At 54.0% G+C, this 19,208-nt stretch overlaps 1 protein-coding gene across 2 annotated transcripts in view; it reads right to left on the reverse strand.

The window, feature by feature from the left end:
• Fgf18 (fibroblast growth factor 18) overlaps positions 1–19,208 on the reverse strand; it is a 40,550-nt gene that overhangs the window by 4,605 nt on the left and 16,737 nt on the right. For both annotated transcript variants that reach the window (XM_021239624.2, XM_087194853.1), the window contains 2 exons: positions 15,243–15,423; positions 2,866–2,972 (listed from right to left, as the gene is read on the reverse strand). In XM_021239624.2, the coding sequence (XP_021095283.1) occupies positions 2,866–2,972; positions 15,243–15,423 (288 nt within the window). The remainder of the gene's footprint in view (positions 1–2,865; positions 2,973–15,242; positions 15,424–19,208) is intronic.

Below are 19,208 nucleotides of genomic sequence, written 5' to 3' on the forward strand. Positions count from 1 at the left end.
GAGACGTACAAGGCTGACACCAGAGGTGGGGCAATCCAAGGAAGCTATTCTTTTGCTCTCAGCTTCCAGGCTGAGGCTGAAGGTCTCCAGCGATGGAGTGACTCATGACCTAGCTTCAAAGGGGAGGGAACTAACATTTAACTAACATACTAAAGTGCCAGCATTACCATTCCCATTTTATAGATGAGGGCACTGAAGTTTGGCCAGATTGAGGCACCTTGATTCCCCAGCCTGACATGCATCAATCATTCTGGCTGGAGGCTGAGCGAGTCTTTAGAAGGTCGGAGCCATGTTTTCATTTCTTTGGTGCTCCTACTGCCCTTTGGCCAGACACGTGGATGGATGGATCCAGGATTGGTTCCCATGAGCTGCCAGACTGGTGGGGGATGCAGGCACTAGGACAGACTGACAACCCAGGGGAGCAGATGTTGAACAGAGGGAGGATGGGAGGAGGGCTGGGGGGTTCTTGGGCGGGGTGGAACACTGAGGGGCCAGGGAAGGCTGGAGGCTGTTGAAGGATGAGCCAGTAAATGGCACAGGGACAAAGAGAAGGATGGTCTCAGAAGAGGATGCACTGTGGGGAGACCCTGACGTCTCCATCCAGGGAATGGTGGCTGCCATGTGCCTGGGACAAGAGGCATAAGCACCAGGGAGGTCCTCCCAGCCTTGAGTGTCCCATCAAGGAGCATAGCCCTTCTCCACCAGGTAGGTGGGGCCCACAGATGAGTCTGGAGCTGGGTTGAAGTGCAGGGAGGCAGCAGGCTGGTCACTCTGTGCGTTAAAAAGCTGAGGAGTGGCCAGTGGGGAAAGGCCCAGGTAGAGAGCCCGTGACTGGGATCACACATACCAAGGTGAGGCGGCTGCAGCAAGTGTCTGGGAGGGTACGAGGCCAGAAGGAGGTGATGGTGGGATTTAGGAGGGGAGGGGACCCAGCCCTCAAGGAGGAGAATACCAGGATTAGGGCCTGAGTGGGCAGGGTGGGTGTGGGTGGACAGGCCAGCAGCCCAAGAGCCATGACTACAGCTTCAGGGGGCTAAAGAGGAAGCTGAGGCCAAATCGGGACAGGTGGATTTGGGGTGCCCTCGGTGCCCCAGGTCACCGGGAAGCCAGGAGCCGGGAAAGGGGGAGCCACGCGTGGAGAGGGAGGCAGGCAGGGGGGCGGGCCTGGCCCTGGCACGGTGCGCCAGCTGAACTGTCACCAATATTAATGACGGGAGAGAGGGCGAGGGGGCAGGAAATCGGAGCCGGCTCCTGTGGAAGCGTTGACTCAGCGGCCCGCCAGCGGTGGGCGGGAGGCGGCTGCGGCGGGCGGCTGGGGGAGCGGCCCGAGGGGACCGGGCTGTGCGCTGACGCTGACCCGGCGGTGGCTCCCTGGGGTCAGGATGCCGGGAACCGCGCCGGCGGGAGGGCGGGCGCGCGGCCTGGGCCCTGGGCACTGGTGCCGCCTGCGGGGTAGCAGGAGAAAGCGAGTCTCCGACTCAAAGCAGGTTGGGCCTGGGAGACCGCCCGGGCGGGCAGGAGAACAAAGCGCCTGACGCGGGACCCGGGCTGGGCTGCCACGAGAAACGGCCTGCCAGGCCAGGGGGACCTGCGCCCAGCTCCGGCCCGGCCCGTCCCCCACCCCACCCCCCGCCGGCCAGGCTCGCGATGACGGCGGAAAGTGAATCACTAATTAAAACCACTCCTTGCATCCCGAGCTGCGCTCTTCGGATTACTATTATTTTGCTTTTTGAGCAGCTTCGGCTGGTATGGGCAGTGCGGCTGCAATCTTCTTCCAAACTGCGCTTTGAATCTGCCTACCTCTAATGTGGCGGATGCTAATGTGGCCTCAGCTTTCCCATCTGCGAAATGGGAATGGTAGTACAGTACCAACCTCCTTGGATTATTTGGAAGCATTTTTAATGTCTGGAAGAAAGTAAGTGTTCAGTGAAAGGAAGCTGTTACCATTTGTGTGGCAACTCCCTGGCCCATGTTCCTGGCCTATGGGTATGGGATAGTGGGAGACAGCTAAGAGTTAGAGGGATCAAGAAATCAAAAACAGCTTTATCTCCCCTTACTCCACCAAGGTGTAATGAGCATAGATAATTCCCCAGGACGTGTCCCCAAACAGGAGAAGCCCATCTCCTCTGGGCCAACTCTCCCTGTCCAGGTAGGCCCCCGCCAGGTACACAAGTTGAATGTTACAGGAGTAAGAAGAGGCCCTGCAGAGAGAAGGGCACAGAAAGCGTGACTTCGTCACACCAGTAACACTACTCTTGCACACCCAAAGGAAACAGGTGTGTGGCCTTCACCAACGAGCACCCCAGAAGAAAGGAACACTGAGAAGCAGCACGGTGAGAGCCCCAGAGCCCCCAGCGGGTGAGTCCAACCCCTACCCCACCCTGTCCTCATTTGTTACTTGCAGCTCTCTTGCCCATTCCAAAGTAATAAAATCTTCCTGAAATGCTAGAACCATGAGGCCCAGCACTGTTGAGGCATGGCAGGGTGCTGCAAACCCCTGGTGATTGTTAAAATGATCGCTGCAGCCACAGCCCTTGGCCCACCGGCTCCCTGTTCCCAGACATCAAGGACACGTGGACAGGTTGCCCTAGAGCCCCAGCAAGCCAGAGTTCCACACCTGCCAAGAGAGTACAGGGCCCCGCATGCACCCAGGGCTGTTGCCCTAGACACCCTGGCCAGGGTAGCTGCGGGTGCCAGGCCAGAGGAGGAGGAGGCAAAGGAGATTATGCTGGGGACTGATCTCTCACACATGCACACAGCACTTGCTCACTCACCAGGCCTGTTTGCCAGGTGGGACTGACGGGACCTATACATGCTGTTCCAGATCCCTAGAGCAATCTCCTGGGAATCCAGGCCATCACTCACCTTCCCCACGAGCTTGCCTTTTCGGTTCATACACAGGTAGAACTCCGTCTCTTTGCCCTTGATCCGGACTTGACTACCGAAGGTGTCTGTCTCCACTAGGAGCTGAGCTTCGAAAGGTAGAAGGAGAATAAGATACATTTTTTAACCAGGGGCAGTAGCTTAGCCTAAAGGCTCAGTGACTCAAAAGGCTCCCTGACCCTAGCCCTGGTCCCCTCCCACCCCCAAAGCCAAGTGTAGGGGGCACATCTGACAGAACCCGAGGGAGCACCCTGCCCTTCCAGCAGGGGGATGGAAGCTGCACCATACCTGTTCCCCTGTTGAGCCTCCTGGCTCCACTTGCATAAGCCAGAGAGCTGCAGTCGGGGGGGGGGGGGGCGGGGGTCAGGTCTGTCCTTTGTGGCTAAACACCAGCAGCTATGTCTTCCTCCCCTCCTCACCCCCCACCCCCAACGCCATTCCCCAAGGCAGGACATACAACCAGACCAAAAAAAGAAAAGTACTACTCTACATGAAGGGAACAGACATACACATGCATGTGTATACACACACACACACACACACACTGCCTTTAGGACATCAAGCAGTTTCCTCCAAAAGTTCAGTCAGAGGTTCTTGCCCTGGGACAGAAATCTAGAACTCCCGCTCTTGCCCTCCTGGCACCTCTGCCCTGGCCACCTGAAGCAGGAAGACACAGGGAGGGAAGCCCTGGGAAGGGGGCTATGTTTAGGATTTTTCACTTCCTTTAATTGAGGCCTCCAAAGCTGGAGGGTTATGAACTTTGAAGAAGCCAAAAGTCCTGATGAGAACCTACTTTCCCCTCTTCCCTGGTAGGACACCCCATGCTAGACCATCCATGATGCACAGTGCCTCCCTCAGGTTGTGGGGGTCCAGAACTGGTCCCCTGAATCTCTGTTTAAAAGGGGGATCAGAGGATCAAAGGATGCCTCTCCCTCGATTAGGCATGCTGTGTCCAGATCCCACTCCCTCCCTCTGGCAGTCCACATTTTTCCCCAGTAGGTGTTGTGCGACTGAGTGACCCATGCACCTCTCTGAGCTCTCTCCTTCTTGGTCTTGAGTCTGGTTCCCCCATCACCACTTCCCTGTCCCCATAGCTACTTTCTTTGGCTTCTGCCCTTCCAGTTCTCACACTCCCTTCCCTGGCCCTCTGCTGCACAGCACCTGCCCCCCCACAACCCTCAAAAGTTTAATCTCAGCAACAAAGGACTTGCTTCTCCATAACAAAAATCACAGCCCCAAATTCCTGAGTACAGTATCCTTGGAGCCACAAAGAGTGTACCTTAGTGCCCCTAAAATGCACCAGGTATGATTTTAATAAAAAAATTTACAAATATAGACCCGGGTGCCCTGCTGTGAAAATTGAAACCATCTGGAACTCAAGACTTCCAATAATTAATCTAGCCCTCCTTTGACACTACTGCTAATTAAAATATGATACCCACCTTTCCAAGGGGGAAAAAAAAGAATTTACATAAAGTTTAAAGATCTAATAAGAATTTAGTAATTCTGGAAATAAGGGGAGGTACATTCTTCTCTCCACATTCCCCCCATCCCTAGTAAATAAAGAATCAGGAACAGTAACCACTTTTGAGATGGGGGCAGGTGGGCTAAGAGCCTTGATGTTCTTCCTGAATGCAAACCCCTGGTAATTTCCTCTGTTTGCTCCATTCCCAGGGCCAAATGGCACAGTGGCTCAGAGACTTGCTTCCTCTATCTTGTCACAAAGATGGAGTCAAGACAATTCCAGGAGCTTCTGTGAGGGCAGCATGTGCGTGGGAAAGAGCAAGAGCTTTGGAGTGTGTATCCCCAGCCCCTCTTGCCAACCAACCACAGGAGCCTGGACCTGGGTCTTTGCCTATAGCGTGGAAAGAATCGTCCTGATTCTCTAACAATGTCTGTGAGGATTATACAGTGGATAGCATCCAGTTCTCAGTGGTTGGAAGGGGAAGCTCGGAGACTTTGGTTTGAATTTCCTAAAAACTATAAAACCAAACTGTTTTTAAGGAAGGGAGGGAGAGAGAGAGGAAGGAAGGAAGGAAAAATAGAAAAAAGAGAGAGAGAGAGAGAGAAAAGAAGGGAAGGAAGAAAGGAGAAACCCCAGGTATGTATACAAGACTGGTCCCCCCCACACAACAGGTATCGCCCTCTGATCTGAACTTGCTTAGCTTTCTCCAGAGTGCCAGGCATACCACACCATCAAGTGCACCCGAAAATGCCCAGTGCCAGGTGCAGGGGCACATGCTTGTGATCCCAGCTAAACAGAAGGCTGAGGCAGAAGGATCACAAGTTCAAGCCCCCCCTGGGCAATTTGACAAGACCCTGTCTCAAACTTTTTTTTCTTAAATTCTTTTATTGGTACATTTTAGGTATACAGAACATTTACATTTATCACTGGGTGCTTGTACCTGTACATGATGTATCTTGGTTCTTATTTTTTCCCCATTCCCTGTGCACCCTTCAACCCCTCCACCCTTCCCTATTTACACAGAAGGTTTTATAATTGAAAGGGTTAGAGATGGAGCTCAATGGTAGAGTGCCCCTGGACCCCATCCCCAGTACTGGAGAAAGAAATACAGGAAGGAGGGAGGGAGAGGAAAGAGGGAAGGAATGTCCAGAGCCCGGGCTCACAGATCTGGCATTGCCATCCTAGGCTGCGTGACTTTGGACAAGCCACACCCCTATCTGAGCCTCAGGTTCCTTACCAATGCAAAAGGGACGGAAAAACCTTGTTCTGGTTCTCCCTGGAACTGGGAAGTAGGGGCTAGGACAGGGGCAGGGAGGAGAGATGATAGGAGATGGGAGAGGCCATGGGACTGGAGCCCAGGACACCCCAAGTAAGTCCAAGGGGGAACTCTGCTGTCTGCTCCTCCCGCACATACCCAGGCCTCTTCCTCAGAACAGCTCCTGCTATGCACAAAGAGCTGCCTCCTCTGTGAGTGCCCTGAAACTGCAAATCCCCACTGGCTTGGGTGTCCCCATTTTCCAGTGCAGGCAACTGAGGTTCAGACTAGCAACGGAGCAAGAGGGGCTGACATCAGCACTGCCTGCAGTTTTCCGCCAAAGCCAGGCTCCAGGAAGAGGCCTCAGCTCTGGAGAAACCTACCTCCAAGTACAACCCCCAACACCCAGCAGCCGGAGCCACCACAGGAGGCCTGGGTTGTGCCAGAGCTGCCCAAAGGGCCTGGGTCTGGACAGCACCTCTGCCACCACATGGGGAGGGTTTGCACCAGCCTCTGCTGCACCAGGGAGCCAGAAGCTGGCTTTTCCCCACCCCTACCCTCACCCCCACCCGGACTGCAGCACACAGAGGAGCGACCTAGACTCTATTCACTGCATGACCTCATGAGGAGGGAGCCGGGCCAGAATTATGTAAAGTCTTTGGGGAGTAATAGCAGCTGAAGTTCTCTAAGAGATTGGTAGGGGGGAGGCTCCACCCAGGCCAGGTTTGTCCCAGAGCCTGCCTGGTCCTCAGTACCCCTCCCATGACCCAGGGCCCCAAGACGTAGCTCTCAGAAATCAGAAGCCTCATCTCAGTCCAGTCCTCCTGGTGGGGCCTGCAGCAGGCCAGGTGGAGTGGATGACACAGTCTCCCTCCCCTCTGGCCCGTGCAACTCAACAGCTGCCTCCCTCTGCCACTCTCACCCGCAGTGGTTTCCCCTCCACACGTCAGCCAGAGGAATCCTTTAAAAACACCAATTTAGGGATGGGGATTTAGCTCAGTGGTTCTGCTCCCTGCCTTGCAAGCACAAGGATCTGAGTTCAGTCCCCGGTACCAAAAAAAAAACCAAAAAAAACACCAATATAATTATGACTCTTCCCTGCTAAAAACCTCCTAGGGATCCTCAACTCAGAAGAAAATCTAAACATCATCTGACCCCTGCTCTCCCTACCTTCTTATATCCTTCACAGTCCCTCAGCCACAAGAGCCTCCTTGCTGTTTCTTCTCTAACACACTGAGCATGCTCCTGCCCCAGAGCCTTTGCACTTGCTCTTCCTGCTCCTGGAGGCTGCTTTGCCCACAGTGGTTTCTCATTTCCAAGGTGGCCACCCAAATGTCACCTCTTCAAAGAACCCTTCTCTGAGCACAGTAACACTGATACCACATTCCTAGTCCAGCCTACCCCATTCCCCCAAACCCTAATCCTCAGCACTCTTCTCCAGAACTGTCTGATCTGTGCTATAGTTGGGATGAGAGTCCCCTGAAGGCCCATGTGTTGAAGTTGGTCCCCAGCCTGTGGTGCTGTTGGGAGGTGATAGAACCTTGAGTTGATGGGGCTTAGTAGGAGGAAGTTAGGTCACTGGGCATGCCCTCAAGATGATATGGGAGGCCGGCCCACCTGTGTCTCTCTTTGGTCTTCTTGGCCACCGTGAAGTGAGCAGCTTCCCCTACCATGCATTCCCATCATGAGGTGCTGTCCTGCCACAGGCCCAAAAGCCATGGGCCAGCCAGATATGGACTGAAGCCTCTAAGACCATGAGCCAAAAGAGACCTTTCCTTTCTTAAAGGTGGTTAGCTTGGGAGTCTTGTTAGAGGAATGGGAAGCTGACTGACACCATTGGTTGCCCTTTTTTTCTGTCACCACTTACCAGAAGGGGAGCTCCACAAGGACCAGGACTTATCTGCTTATTCACAGTGATCCCCAGCACCTCACCCAGGCCTGGCTCAGAGCAGATGGCCAGTCAGTAAGTTTTAATATGTGCGCAAACAGCCTTGTGAAATAGGTATGGATTAGCTGGGTGTGGTGGTACACACTTGCAATCCCACCACTCTGGGAGGCTGAGGCAGGAGGACTGCAAGTTCAAGCCCAGCCCGGGCACCTTAGCAATTTAGCAAAACCCCTGTCTCAAAAAAATGAAAAATGTGCTAGGGGTATAGCTCAGTTCAATCCCCAATGCTAAGAGAGATTGATGGATCGATTGATTGATGGATGGATGGAAGTGAAGTGACACATCCATCCAAGGGCACTCAGCTGGTAATGGCAGATAAGGGTTCAAATCCAGCCTCTCATTCTACACTCAGTGCCTTTAACCACTCTGCTCTCACCTGCCATTATTCCTGGCATTACTCACACCACTTGATAAAATCGTGGACTCCCACCCACCATTCTCCAACTTCAGTGACAAAGAGAAAAACCTGTGCTGGGTGATGAAAGAGAAACCCTGTCCCTCTCTGGGCCAGGACTAGGTAACCTCTTTCAGCACTGTCCCTCTCGGAAGTATCAGTAACTCACACTTCATAGAGCTTACAATGTTCTGGGCACTGTTCCAACTACTTTACAGCACTACTGCATTTGATTCTTACAGCAGTCCTATGAGGTCAGAACTATTGTTATCTTTCTCATTTTACAGGTCAGAAAACTGAGTCCCAGAGGCACACAGTGATAGAGCTCAGAGTCAAACCCAGACTGGATAAGACCTAGGAGTCTTGGTCTTAACCATCTACCCCAGCCCTCCCTTCTCTCTGCCCCAGACCCTTTCCCGGGGGAGTAAGTGAGCACAGTGTTCTCTTAGGCGTCACTTTCTTGGGGCAGAACTCAGTGGATGGTGATGCTGTTAGAGTCAAAGGTTGGGGTCTATCACCCTACCCCACCCCCACACCACTTCCACGTGACCTTGCAGGAGGATGGAAAGGTCATCACTAGGGTCACCTTGAGGAAGATACCTTCAAGATGATACCAGGAGAAGCCATTGAGAGCAACCAGGGCTGGGCTCAGACCACAGCCAGCACTGCAGTCAGGGAGCATTTCTGATCTAGAAAGGATAGCAAGTGCCTTGTGAAACCAGACGAGGGGTGAGGGCAAGACAGGGCTGACAACCACTCAGCTCCCCAGAAGCAGAGCCCACACTGCGGGTCTCCCCAGTGCGCACCCATGGCTGAGGGCCAGGAGGAGGTCAGGAGGGAAGGGAGCCTGGAGATCCAATCCCTTCTCCAGCATCCAGAGAGAAAGACAGCATGAGGGAGAAAGCAAAGGGAAGCAAAAGGGAGCTGGAAAGAAAGTTCTTTCTATAAACAACTCTTCTTGTCTTTTTCCTCCACTTCTCTTAAATGCCTGGAGTAATAATGATAATAAAAATGATAAGAGCTAATACTTACCTGAGCATCTACCATGTATCCGGCACTGGGTTAAGAGTCTGAACCTGGAATATCCCTTTGATCCTCACAACACTCTAGAAGGCAGGGACTATAATGCCATTTTACAGATGAAGAAACTGAGGCAGTCAACTGAGCTGCTAAATTACTTGCCCAGAATCATGTAGTAGGGCCAGGGCTTGGAGACAGGCAGTGGAAGTCCACAGCTCATCTGAGACAGACAGGCTCAGACCAAAGTAGGAAGGTGGCTGAGTGAGGACAGACACTGTGCAGGCCCAAGACAGAGACGAGAAGACAGATAGATGGATGATTGACTGACTGATGGACTACAGTGTGCTTCCCCAGCTGGGCTTCTGAGGGGTAGTCCAAGCCTAACTGAACACTTTGGATTTGAAGGGTAGGACACATCAGGGAAAGACAGAGGCAGCCAGAGATCTCTAGAGAAATGGCACAGAGAGACAGAGTTGAGGCCCAGAGACTCAGGAGAGGCAGGCCAGGAGAGCAAAGATGGAGGCTGGTCATTCTCACCAAGGCCCATGAGCCAAGTACAGAGATGGGGGCCTGTGTAGGCCGTGGACTGGGGGCCAGCAGGCAGCCTGTGGTGCCATCCCAGTGCTGACAGAGCTGCTGGCCCCTCTCCAGGCAGCATCCTCCAGCAAGGACGTGTCCTTGGTCCAAAGGCATGATAGGTCATGCTGAATCAGCCTCCTTCCTCCCCTCTGAAGCAGGTCCAGATGGACAAAAGGGACAGTGTGTGTGGGGGGGTCTCATTCTAGAGATATTTCCCCATCCTATCACGCACACATGCACACACCACCCAACATGCTATGTGTGGCCTTTTCTCCGAAAGCACCCACAGATCCCCTTCTCCTGAGGCCCCCTGAGGAGCTGCATAGGCCATGTGCATGTGGGCTCCCTGGAAAGGAAGAGTGCAAGAAAGCCCATAGGATTGATCAGAGCTACATGGAATCCTAGCTGTGGCTCTAGGGCAGCCACTTCCAAGTAGGAGCGACAAGACATGGGTGGCCACTCCTCACTGGAGAGAGGCTGTGGGCCAGGAGCTCAGAGGATGCAAGGCTCCACCTAGGGTGTGAAGGCCCTTTCCCAGCTGGGAGAGATCCTGGGGGAGGCTGGGCCTCTTGGTCCCTGTGTCCCTGACACACAACATAAGGATGGTGGAGGCACCGACTGCCACACACCCCCTGCACGCTGAGCACTGTGTGAGGCACCTCGCAGAGTGTAAAAAGGAGCCCCTAGGCCTGATTCCCCAGGAGACGGCCCCCTCCACATGCTGAGGCACACACAGCTGGCATCCATGTGCACACTCACTCGGGCATACACTGAGCACCTCTGTGGTAGGCTACGTGCGCGGAGGGCACAGCACTGAACAAGACAGACAAAAGCCCCTGCCCCTGGGAGTCTGCACGCTAACAGAGACAGGAACCAAATAACAAAATACATAATCAGATGTCATACAGCAATAGGCACTAGGAAGAAAATTACGCCCTTGCAAGGGCAGAGGTGGGGACTCCAATAAGGAAACCACTGGACAGAAGCCCGAGTGAAGTGAGGGAGACCCCCAAGAACAGGTGGGAGGACAGCATCCCTGAACTGGAGGGACAGCAGACACAAAGGCTCTCAGATCGGGATGTGCTTGGCATATTCAACAGGACACAAGGCCACGGTCACTGGAGCAGAGTGTGCACAGAGCAGGTGTAGAGCCAAGGGTAGAGCAGAGTGGGCCATCCCAGGCCCCTAGCTGATTCATGGTCCCTGGTTTTCTGTTAAGCAACATGAGCGCCTTTGAGCAGTGAAGGCCATGGACAGGTGGATGGAGAAGGGACTGTGGAGGGGTCAGACTCAGAAAGCAGGTGGTCCCTGCAATCTCAGCCATAGCAGCCAGCTCAAACGACCTTGCTCCTGGCTCACACAGTCCTTCAGCAGGGACCGGGATGAGGGAAAAAGGGACAGCTGTTCTTGTCACCAGCTCAACAAAAAGCCCTACAAGATGAACAACCTGCAAGCGGGGCCTACTCTCTGCCTTGTGCTGGACATGAGGACATGGCTAAAAGCAAGACAAAGTCACTGCCTGCAAGGAGCTCAATGTCTTGAAGTCAGCATCTGGCTCTCCCCAAGAGGACCCTCATGGGGACAAGGGTGACAATGGGGGCTCCAGGATATTCCTCTCCACCCAGGGGCTCAGCAAGCCACCTCCTGAAGCCCTGGAGTCACAGCTTCCTCCAGGCTGAGGTGCAGGAAGTATGCAGGGTAGGGACCACACATGTTCACATGTGTACACACACACACACACACACACACACACACACACACAGGGCAGCCCACTTGCTTGAAAGGTAGGGACTGAGGCAGCAGTTGCACTCAAGTTATGCGCAGAGCTGGTGGCTTCAGATCTTCCTAAAGTCAGATCCTAGTAAGGAATGGGAAGCAGAGGCTGTGAGCCCCTTGAGGGCCAGCATCAAGTGTGTCTTACTAGCTCACCCCTAGTGCTCAGTAATTTGTGCAGAATGGTGAGGGACACTGGCACTAGCTGAGAGGGGACTGGACATATCAACAAGAGGCCCCAAAGCCCTCCTGCCTCCTCTGTTCTGAGACCCTGCTGCTCAGAATTGCCAAGAAGCCTCAGCCACATGCACTGGAAATGCCAGGGTCCCATGATGGGACAGCAGCTCCCTCTTCCAATGGGACCTCCATCTGAGCCCATGACAGTAGCCCCGCCCCCTCTCAAATGACAGGAATGAGTTCCGGTGATTAGTATTAATGTTTTTGCTTTAACAATCATCTTACCTTCCAGCAAAGACATTCTCTCATTTCCATTACCCCTGTACTGTAGGAGAGAAAACAGGATCGGAGAGGCTGACTCAGGGCCACAGGCTTCCCCTCCAAAGTGGTGGGGTCCAGATTTAAATCCCATGGGATTCCTTGAAATTGTCCCCTTAACTAGCACTCCAACCCCTCCCTGGCCCGCCTTCGGGCTGCTGTGAGCACTGCTGGTCCTGGAAGGCTGGTCTGCTGCAAAATGGGTTATTGAAATAATTTTTTCCTCAAGTGGAGAAGCCCTTCTTGCCAGCAAAAGCAGACAGAAACAGCCGATCATAAGTCTTATGAAAGCAGAGCTGCCTCTGCAGCGCCTATCTAATGCTGGGCCCTGCCTCTCCCTGCAAGGAGGGTCCCCATTCTGACACTCCAGCTGTTACCCAGCAGCCCTGCTTCTTAGGGCCAAGAGCTGTCAGTGCCTCCATCTCCCTTCACATCCTAGCTTAGGATGCAAGCAGAGTGGGGACTCCTCTCTCATCCCCACTTGGTGGACAAAGAAACTGAGTCGAGAGCTGGGACTTGCTCCAGGCTCTGCAGGCTGTTCAGTGGCAGAGCTGCAGCTGGAACCCAGGCATCCTGCTTCTTGGTCCAGTGCTGTTTTTTGAGTCAGCACCTACCTACAGGACAGAGATGACTGGGACAAAGGACGAGAAGGAAAGAGGGTGATATAGTCCCAACTGGGCAGGTGGCCCTCCACTTCAGCCCCTGCCTGCCAAGTATCCCACCATCCTAGCCTCCAGGACTGCCCAGATGTCTTTTTCTGGAGAATCAAGCCAAAGCTAAGAAAGCCCCTGGTTCCTGCAGCAGCCCATCCTTAGGGCTTCCAGAGAGCTGGGCAAGCTTTAAGGACAACAGGAAGACAGACTATCTTCCAGAATAGCAAGGTGCAGAAACCTCACTGACATCCAAGCAGTTGTCACCTGATGACTGTCCACTGTCGTACAGCTTGTGGACAAAGCGTCCAGACAAGTGAGACCTCACTCAGCATGGCAGTGAGGCCTCAGGATGCCAGATCCAACAATCCCAGTGTTTGTGAGGCTTCTGGATTCCAGCTGTTTGTAGGTATTCTGTTTCTACTCGGGGTTTGCTGCCATTCTGAGTCTGCATATTCTCAAATCCTGTGAAGCTCAGTGGGCATTACCAGTCTCAGGTGGAGTGTTCTTTCAGCCAGCCCCAGGCCTGAGAAGGGGGAGCAGGTTACTGAAGAGCCCTGGGCCCAGGGGCTGCCCCTCCCCCAGGCAAGGCAGGCCCTCACGCGGATCCACACGGCAGCCTCATCTTCTCACCCGGTGTGACCACATAAATCACCCTCCCAATAATATTTGTATTGATTATCTAGATTGGAAGCCTCAATTGGCTCCATTGTCTCACTTCCTCTCCCAGGGCTCACAGATGGGCCTCATCTGTGTTTCTAATGGGACATTTAAATGTGGCGGCAGCAGCCCACAAGGCCCCCTGCTGCTCTGGGTGGTGAAGAGTTGGAGGAGTGCATAAAAATGTTCCTTGAAAGAGGATGATGAAGTCCTAGAATTTGTGGAGATGGAAGAGAAGCCAAGGCGGGCTAGTACCTGAGTGTTTGTTAGAAACAGACACGTGGACCACACCCCAACCCATGGCACCAACACAGGCATTTCAACAAGGTCCCTCAGTGGTTAATGTGCACAGGAGTATTTAAGAAGCAGCACTCTAGTCCAAGCCTTGTATTCTGCAGAAGAGAAACTGAGGCCCAGAGAAGCTAAGGGCTTTTCTAAGGTCACATACCAGTAAGATCCCAAGTTCCCAGGAAACAAGAGGACAAGCGGCTCTGGAGTGAGGGGTCGGCCACGGCTAGGCTCCTCTCCCTCCCCAGCTCCTGCCTCGTGTCTCAGGGTGTGGACAGATGGTTCAGACCAGCATCTGACCCCCCTGTACTCTCCCAGCCTGGAGGGCCAGGCAAGAGCTCCTGGGACTCCCCAGGAGGGCACCTCCTCCCGCCTCGGCCAGCCAGCTGCCCCTTCCCTGGCAGCAACTGGACAGAGGATCCCAGGGAAAACCACCACCTGGGTCTGCCCTGCACAGGCAGGCATCTGTGGAGGGGCCCAGGAGACAGAGGCCCAGAGAGATGACCAGATCAGCAGCGAGAGAGACAGGAGGAGGGACGCTGTGTTCAGAGGGAGGGAGGAACACAGAGACTGACAGAAACAAAGCGGGGAAGCGGCCAGGACCAGGAAAGGAGGAAGGGAGAGAGGGAGGGAAGAGAGGCAGTAAGAGTGATGGGGCAGCCAGGAGGGAGGGGAGGCAGCTGGCCTTAGGTGCAGGAGCCCAGCGTGGCCCTTCCCGGCCTGGCCTGGCCTGGCCCAGCCCCCATGCCGGTGCAGCTGCCACACTGGAGCCCTACCATGAGGTCAGTCCTGCCCTGGGGCTGAGGGAAAATAAATGGTGTCCAAGATAAAAGGTCCAAGAAATTATTTGTCTTGTTGTCATGTCCTGACTGCAGTGGGCAGGGGCTGGCGGGCAGGTGGGGCATCATCCCAGAAAGGCCCAGGCTGGCAGGCTTACTGTTTGCATGCGTCCCTGGCCTTGGCCGCTACCGCGGCCACACACAGCACCAGCTCCTGTGATTCTGAGGCACCTTCCAGAACCTGGCCTGGGCAGGCAGAACCTGGTGGGGGCAGGTGCTTTTCCAGAGATGGGCAAATGCCAGGAGCCTCACAGCGGCCTCAGCTCTTCCTGCCTAGCAATTCTAAATAAATAATCCGCGTGCTAAGTATTTGCTAAGTGTCTGTCTTGGCCAGATCTCCGCCAAGCTGTGGGAAGGTAAGAGTTCTGTCTATTCTGCTCACTGCAGAGGGTCTCTGGCTGGTGCTTGGGAAGAGTGGGAGTCCGAGTGTTCCCCTTGTCCTGGTCCCTTTGCACTAGCAGCATCAGGGAGGCTGTGAGGGCTCCTAAATGCCCCACAGGAAGTTTGGGCAGTTCCAGAGGCAAGGGCAGCCCAAGAGGTTGTGAGAGCCACGGTTCACAGGTGCATGAGCTCAAGCTGGAAACACACGCACAGGTGAACACACCACATTCACACCCATGCACACTGCGCTGATTTCTACCACCCCCACCAACAGCATCCAGAAGGCATGACCCAGAGGCTCCCACCCTGTGTCTGAAACTGAACCTGATGTAACAATGGCTGAGAAGCAGCCCACCTGCTTTAGCACATCTCCAGGCGAATCACCAATACCCATGACAACTACCACTTCGTGGGGCATTTGCCAGCCAAAGCAGCTTTTATTGTTTCTCCCAACAATCTGGAAAGGATTCACTGCTATGTCCCCATTTTACAGATCAAGACATGGTGGCCCAGAAAGGATCAGTGCTAGGTCAAAGACAACACAGCAAGCACACTGCACAGCTGGGATTTGAACTTGAGGAGCGTGGGGTGAGGGGAGGGGCTAGCACATACCATACTTGTCCCCATCCTCGCCACGGGCACTGATCCTACGGCCCAGGACCTGGATGTGTTTCCCACTGGTCCGGCTATAGAGCTGGTACAACCGTAACTGCTTACGGCTCACATCATCCCGAGCCCGGGTCTGGTTCTCCACATGGATGCGGAAGTCCACGTTCTCCTCAGCCGCCAGCACCTAAGCAGGGAAAGGAGAAAACTGTGAGCTACCCACACTCACAACAGAGAGCCACGCATCCTCTATGCCAGCTCAGGCCAGGCCTCAGTAGACGTCATAACCACTCCATTACTACCCCTATTTCACAGATGAGGCAACTGAGGCTCAGAAAGGCACGCTGCCCAAGGCGGCCCAGCCAGCAAGTAGCAAAGCTCAGAGTCAGGCCTATGTCTGTTTAATTTTTCCACCACAGCCCCACATGTAAACAAGACAATGGAGCCAGTTTCTCATGTGATCTCAGGCACACTGTTTATTCCGTCTCAGATTCCTTCATGGTAGAATGGTAGATCAAACCCCTACTCTTATGTCATGCCAGGATTGCTGTGAGGCTAAAGTGAGTGAATGAGAAGAAAAGGTCTGACATCCAGACAGCTCTGGAGGGAGTTAGAGGGACAGAGAACTGCTGTGTGGGTTTCAGGCAGGGGAGGAGGGCAGCCTGGCAAGTCTTCCTTAGGGGACCAACGGGCCAGAGTCCACTATGACTCCCCCCAGTCAGCTGCCGGCCAGGGGTCCTCCCCACCCCCAGGGGTCCTCATGCTCACTCACATGAGCCCCACGCCCCAGGCCCTGTTCAGAGAAGCCTCCATTTTGCACCCCCCGTGGAAACTCCCAGTACTGCTCCAGGTTAGCTCGAATCTGTCCACATTCTCCAGGAAGCCTTGTCTGGCTAGGCCAGGGCACACCTCCTGACCTTCTTTCCCAGACTCAGCCTCTCATCTGGACAGTCTGTACCTGCCTCCTCACTGGCCTGCTGATCTACTCCATTCTTGCCCTCTGCCAACCCATCCTCCACCAAACCCAGTTCTCTGATAAAATCCTCCCTGTCCAGTCTCCCCAGGCTTCCTGCTGAACTCAAGTGGAGGTCCTCACCAGGGCATCCAGGACTCACAAGTGAGCCCCCTACTGCTTTTTCACCTCCTCTTACTGCTCCATCCACACCTGCTGCACAGGCTACCTTACCACCTCAGGGCCTTCCAAACGCCAAGCACACCTCTGCCTCCGGGCCTTTGTTCTTGTTCTTCCCTCTGCTCTGATGCTCATTCCCAGATCTCTACACTCTGCCTCTACTCGGGCATCTGCTCAAGACATCACTTGGACAGGCATTCTGGGACCACCTTGCAGAGGTAGCCCCCACCTCTGTCACTTGCCATGTTTGAATATATTTTGTGTTTCTTTAAAGCATTCACCAGGGCCGGGGATTTAGCTCAGTAGTTTCACCACCTGCTGCGCAAGCACAAGGACCCGAGTTTGATCCTCGCTACCAAAAAAAATAAATAAAGCATTCACCAACTTGGCAAACCATCTGCCATCCTGTTTTCATCTGTCCCCACTAGGCTGGTGGCACTATCAGAGGTGCAGCTGTCTCTTGTGTGCTGCTATTTCCCCAGGACCTAATACATACACTCAAACACTGAATGAGTGAGTGCGTGAGTGAATGAATAAATGAATGAGTGATTAAACAGATGAATGTTGACAAGACTTGGAGCCCAGTCATGCCATTTAGCGCTAATTGCATGCATTTTTCCATCTCGTCTTAACCACAAAACCAAACAGGTTCTGAAGTCCAGACAGTATCTTCGGTTTGTTCTGTGCAGCCACAAAGCCTGATACAACAGTAGGCACATGGGACCCTATTCCCACAACAGCATGGACCCACCATACCCATGGTGAAGTTCTTGGAACTCTGGCTGCCCAAGCATGTTTCACCCCTCAGCTGTGGGCTTCCAAGGGCAAGGACCATGTTTTCCTCATTGCTGTGGTCCACGCACAGCCCAGGGTCTCTGACCCCATGCTGACCAGCAGGTCTCCCACCCCAGCCTGAGCCCCATAGATGTTTCAACAAGACCACATTACTGAACCTTCACAATTGTCCTCCAGCTGCGACCCTCACCCCACATTACAGATGAGGAAATTGAGGCTGCACAGTTGAACAGATTCAGTCATAAAGCAAGCAATGCAGAGTTAACCCAGGCTTTGGGGAGCTTCCTGTGCACCGTCCCTCAGGATGGCCATGGGCCATGGCCCTGGTTGGTGTTCCCCTAGTGCCATCAGAAGCTCACCTCAGATGCAAAGCCCAGGGCATGGAACGCTCTAGCTAAGGGACCTAAGGTAAGTTCCCAGCCTCTCTGAGCCTCAGTTTCCTCACCTATGAAATGAGTGTAATGATAGCATCCACCCTATGGGGTACCACGATTAAATGTAAAAAGCAACACAGGCATGGTGGTACCCAGCTGTAATCCCAGCACTCTGGGAGGCTGAGGCAGAAGGATCACAAGTTCAAGCCTAGTCTGGAAAACTCAGCAAGATTCTGTCTCAAAGTTAAAAAAAAAAAAAAGCAGCACAGTAGGGGCTTGGAGCCAGGCCTGGCATAAAGTAAACCCTCATCAGGGTAACCACAGAGAACGTAAGGGAACCCTTCTAGGGGCTCCAAACGAAGGCCAGAAAACCAGACTACGATCCAGAAAGACGCTATTGCTTTTGTAAGTCCTGACAACCTAGTGTCATGGGAACACTTGTCACTCCATTGAACAGATACAGAAACTGAGGTGCAAAAATGTTAAATCCATTGCCCCAAGCCACCCAGCCCAGTGGGGCAGGGCCTGGTCTGCTGGCCCATTAAGTATGTCTTCTCTTCACTTCCACCAGCCTGCCATGGCCCACCCAGGTTTCATAGCCTAGATCTGATCCCCAAGATCACCCCTCTTCCCACTCTGATGCTCAGGAAAGGAAGAATTCCACTGCCTGAGGCCCACACCTGGAGGGCATCTGTCCCAAAGGCCCCAACCTGTGGCCTCTGACCTTCCCGAAATGACTTCAGGAGGTGGCCTGGCCCATCCCCTCCCCCAAGAGTGTGCATCCAGCATCCCCCGCTGTCCTCCAACTCTCCTCCTGCTCACAGGAGACCTTATCGACCAGAGGTCAAAGCAATCTCCTCACCCCAGCTCCCAGAGGGGAGCTGCCTTACCCCAGAAGCCAGCCTCCCATTAATGATTTTCTTCCTGGCCCACTGGATAGAGGCAGTGTGGGTGACCCAGGGTCAGCAGGGGCTATCGGGTGGCCCTTCCCCAGAATGAGGACCAACAATCCATCTTTCCCAGCTTCCACCATTTAAGCCACACTTTTGTGACCAGATCAATCCCCAGGGAAGTAGCAGGGGTGGTCTGTACTGGAACCAGGGTCTGTTCCCCAGGGGGCAGGAAATCCCCCGGGCTTCCTAGGCAGGCCTCTGGTGGGCTCAGGCCTTCCTAGGCATGGCCTCCTCCTGCCTGGCTGAAACCTGCCTTCAGGCTCCTGTCCTGAAAGCCCTACCTGGCCCCCACCTCCCAGGCAGGGAGAGCTCTGCCCCCAAGAGGCAATCAGCAAATGCTTGCTAAATTGACGTGGCTAAAAATGAGGGACACCTGGAGGCCAGTAGGGGCCTCACCACTTACTACCCAAAGGAACAGAGTGGCCAGTGGAAGGATGGCCCGGAATGTTTCAACACTATGAAGTGCTGTGCTGTCCTCTGCCCCGGGCACTGTGCAAAGAAGCCCCCTGGGCATGGCACTCATCTAATTCCCTCAACTATAGGAGCTGAGCCGCTGATCATAGCAAGCACCCAGTGCACGGATCAGACCCCAAGGCCACCTCTACAGGCCAAAGACTCAGTGTAAGTGAGCTGAGCTCCGACCTGCCTCTAGAGCACATGCAACACAGGGCTGCCTCAGGGTAGGGAACGTCTATTTCATGAGCTGGGTGGCAGGTTA

This window comes from Heterocephalus glaber, unplaced genomic scaffold, assembly GCF_053883595.1.
Source record: "Heterocephalus glaber isolate CG9 unplaced genomic scaffold, H.glaber_assembly_v1.0 deba00001606, whole genome shotgun sequence".
Lineage (NCBI taxonomy): Eukaryota > Metazoa > Chordata > Mammalia > Rodentia > Bathyergidae > Heterocephalus > Heterocephalus glaber.